Consider the following 3,345-nt stretch of genomic DNA (forward strand, 5'->3'; position numbering starts at 1 on the left):
TCCAAGTTCGGTTCGAGAGCTGGGGTCAGAGGTCATGGTCCCCACGTGAGCCCTTCTCCAGCGGCGTAGGGAGATGCCTCCCGAACCGGCGCCCAGCCGGTCGGGATGTCCGCTAACCCCCGTCTTCCCTGCAGGGTTCCCTGCAGGCTTCTGGCCGCGCTCCGCGCCGTGCCTCCTCCGGATTGCCCCGAAACACCGTGGTGCTCTTTGTGCCGCAGCAGGAGGCCTGGGTGGTGGAGCGAATGGGCCGATTTCACCGCATCCTGGAGCCTGTGAGACCCTCTTCTGCTCACCCTGGGCCAGCCGGACTCCCAGTTCCCTCACGACATGGCGGGGGTGGTGACGAGAGCACCTCCTTGGGGCCTGCCCTCACCTTTGGCTTGCAACTCCCTAGGCCAGACCGGCCGGAGCCCAGGCTGCTGACCGTCAAAACCATGTTCCCACCTCTTCCTGTTGCCTTAGCAACCTCCGTTTGCGGGAATCTCCCCGACCCCACTCCCAGCTCCACCCTCTGCAAGGAGAAAGATAGACTCTGCTGGCCCCCATTCCCTTGATTCTCCCATCCATTCAGAGGACAAACTTCTCATTCCTATTCTCTTGGGCTTCCCTACCATTGACACCCCCAGCCTTCTGCTTTTCTGGGCATGTCCATTTGTTGATTCCCTACCCATTCCAGGCCTAGCTTGGATCCCAACCCCACCTCCTTCTGAAGACCCATGACTCTTCTTCCCAGGGCCTGAACGTTCTCATCCCTGTGTTAGACCGGATCCGATATGTGCAGAGTCTCAAGGAAATTGTCATCAACGTGCCTGAGCAGTCGGCTGTGACTCTCGGTGAGGGGTGCAGGGTGACTTGGGTGCTCTGAGGCCGTTAGGATGTGGTTGCTGGAGACCCAGAGCTTAGGAGACGGAGCTGATTGGGACCTGCAGGTCTGACCTTCCTCCTCTTCTCTCCTGCTCCTGCACTGCAGACAATGTCACTCTGCAGATCGATGGAGTCCTTTACCTGCGCATCATGGATCCTTACAAGGTATCTGTCTTCTGCTTTATTCAGCTCCTCATGTGCTCTCCTCACTGAAACCCTGCACCCAAGCTTCCTACACTGTCCATATTCCTTTCAGGCAAGCTATGGTGTGGAGGATCCTGAATATGCTGTCACCCAGCTAGCTCAGACAACCATGAGATCAGAGCTTGGCAAACTCTCTCTCGACAAAGTCTTCCGGGTAAGGGGATCTGAGCCAGAGTTAGGGTGTGAAGACATAGGCTTGGCACTCTTCAGTCCTTTCTGGGGGTCAAGATCAACCCTAGATCCTTCTCTGCTTAGACCCCTGATGAGCGTGGGTTGAGGCTTATACCTCTTTTACACCCCTCTTCCTCCAGGAGCGGGAGTCCCTGAACGCGAACATTGTGGATGCCATCAACCAGGCTGCCGACTGCTGGGGCATCCGCTGCCTCCGTTATGAGATCAAGGATATCCATGTGCCGCCCCGGGTGAAAGAGTCCATGCAGATGCAGGTAGGGCCCAGGGAAGACTTCCCATGCTCTGCTTGTATGGGAACCTGGACTCCCCTCCCTGTTGTGATGGGTACAGTTGCAGGTCTGTGGAAGAGTTTTACTCTGAATTCTTGTTGCTTGTTGTTGCTGGGGGATTGCAGGTGGAGGCAGAGCGGCGGAAACGGGCCACAGTTTTAGAGTCTGAGGGGACACGAGAGTCGGCCATCAATGTGGCAGAAGGAAAGAAGCAGGCACAGATCCTGGCCTCGGAGGCAGAAAAGGCTGAACAAATAAATCAGGCAGCAGGTCAGCAGAGAGTAGAGCCTGAGGGAAGAGTAGGGCATGGGTCTCTGAGGGTAGGTTCTGGGGCAGGAGCTTGGGGGGATGGGGTCACCTCACCTCATGGGTCTAGTTCTGTCTCTTTTCTTCCAGGGGAAGCCAGTGCAGTTCTGGCCAAGGCCAAAGCGAAAGCTGAAGCTATTCGCATCCTGGCTGCAGCTCTGACACAACACGTGAGAGGCCCCTCGGTGGGAGTGGGAGACAGAAATTGACAGTGGAAAAGGTTCTCTTATCTACCCTTGGGAGGAGTTCCTGCCTTTGTGGGGTGTTTTTTGAGCCAGGTTATATGATCTCTGGTGATATGCATATCCTCTTTCCAGGAACCTGACTTTTCCTCTCCACTCTCCCTCCCCACCCCACACCCTTCTCTAAGTCTGTGATCTCTGATTGTGTCCCTCCTGTGGCCACAGAATGGAGATGCAGCGGCCTCACTGACTGTGGCTGAGCAGTATGTCAGCGCGTTCTCCAAACTGGCCAAGGACTCCAACACTATCCTGCTGCCCTCCAACCCCAGCGATGTCACCAGTATGGTGGCTCAGGTTAGCGTGCCCTGAGGATCTGGCACAAGGCACCAATGCCAGAGACTGGGACCCTACCACCACCAGCACCATTTATATACCACACGCAAGCATGTCAAACTCTCGGCCCGCTGGCTATGAGTTTGACATGCTTGCGAGGCTTTCAGAGTGCCCTGAGATCTAGACCTCCCTTCATTTCCTCTAGATAATGAATCTCTAAGGATGAGATACCCCCCTCATCCCTTGAGATAGGGAAGCTCTTAACCCCTCCCCCCCGCCCCGATATTTGTATAGTATTCTGAGGGTGGCCCTGCTCTGGTAGTTTGTAAAATTCCTAGAACTTGACTCCAAAGCTTATGAGACTGACTTTTGAGAGAGGGAAAAAGGAAAAACAAGCCGACTAACCACAGCCCACCTTTTTTTTAGCTTTTGGCGGGTTGTGATATACCTTCTGCCATATGTCCTGATGGCTCACTCTTCCTCTTCTCAGGCCATGGGTGTGTATGGGGCCCTCACCAAAGCCCCAGTACCAGGGTCCCAGGACTCAGTCTCCCGCGGGAACAGCAGAGATGTCCAGGACACAGATGCAAATCTTGATGAGGAACTTGATCGAGTCAAGCTGAGTTAATGGAGCTGGGCTTGGCCGAAGAGGCTGGGACAGAGAAGCAGCACTCCCAGACTCTGGCTCTAGCCTCTTTGCTGAGAATTTGGTTATTATTTTTTTATTTGAACTTTAATCATGTAATAAACTGGCCAGTGGTAAACCAGAAACTGTCCTCTCTGATTGGGAAATGACGTTGAGAAAATCATTATTGTTTTCCTTGGATGTTCACTCCCACCCTCTAGTCCAGGGGTCCTCAAACTATGGCCCGTGGGCCACATGCAAATACAAATATTGTATTTGTTCCCGTTTTGTTTTTTTAATTCAAAATAAGATATGTGCATAGGAATTTTTTCATAGTTTTTTTTTTTTAAATTATAATACAGCCCTCCCA

At 53.4% G+C, this 3,345-nt stretch overlaps 1 protein-coding gene across 1 annotated transcript in view; it reads left to right on the forward strand.

The window, feature by feature from the left end:
- Window positions 1-3,121, forward strand: part of STOML2 (stomatin like 2) — a 3,368-nt gene extending 247 nt beyond the window's left edge. The window contains exons 2-10 of the mRNA XM_006758534.2: window positions 135-272; window positions 734-833; window positions 971-1,029; window positions 1,121-1,222; window positions 1,380-1,514; window positions 1,655-1,799; window positions 1,926-2,005; window positions 2,243-2,371; window positions 2,841-3,121. Of these exons, the coding sequence (XP_006758597.2) occupies window positions 135-272; window positions 734-833; window positions 971-1,029; window positions 1,121-1,222; window positions 1,380-1,514; window positions 1,655-1,799; window positions 1,926-2,005; window positions 2,243-2,371; window positions 2,841-2,978 (1,026 nt within the window). The 3' untranslated portion in view covers window positions 2,979-3,121. The remainder of the gene's footprint in view (window positions 1-134; window positions 273-733; window positions 834-970; window positions 1,030-1,120; window positions 1,223-1,379; window positions 1,515-1,654; window positions 1,800-1,925; window positions 2,006-2,242; window positions 2,372-2,840) is intronic.
- The last annotated feature ends 224 nt before the right edge of the window (window positions 3,122-3,345 follow it).

The sequence above is a fragment of the Myotis davidii genome, unplaced genomic scaffold (assembly GCF_000327345.1).
Source record: "Myotis davidii unplaced genomic scaffold, ASM32734v1 scaffold534, whole genome shotgun sequence".
Classification (NCBI taxonomy): Eukaryota; Metazoa; Chordata; class Mammalia; order Chiroptera; family Vespertilionidae; genus Myotis; species Myotis davidii.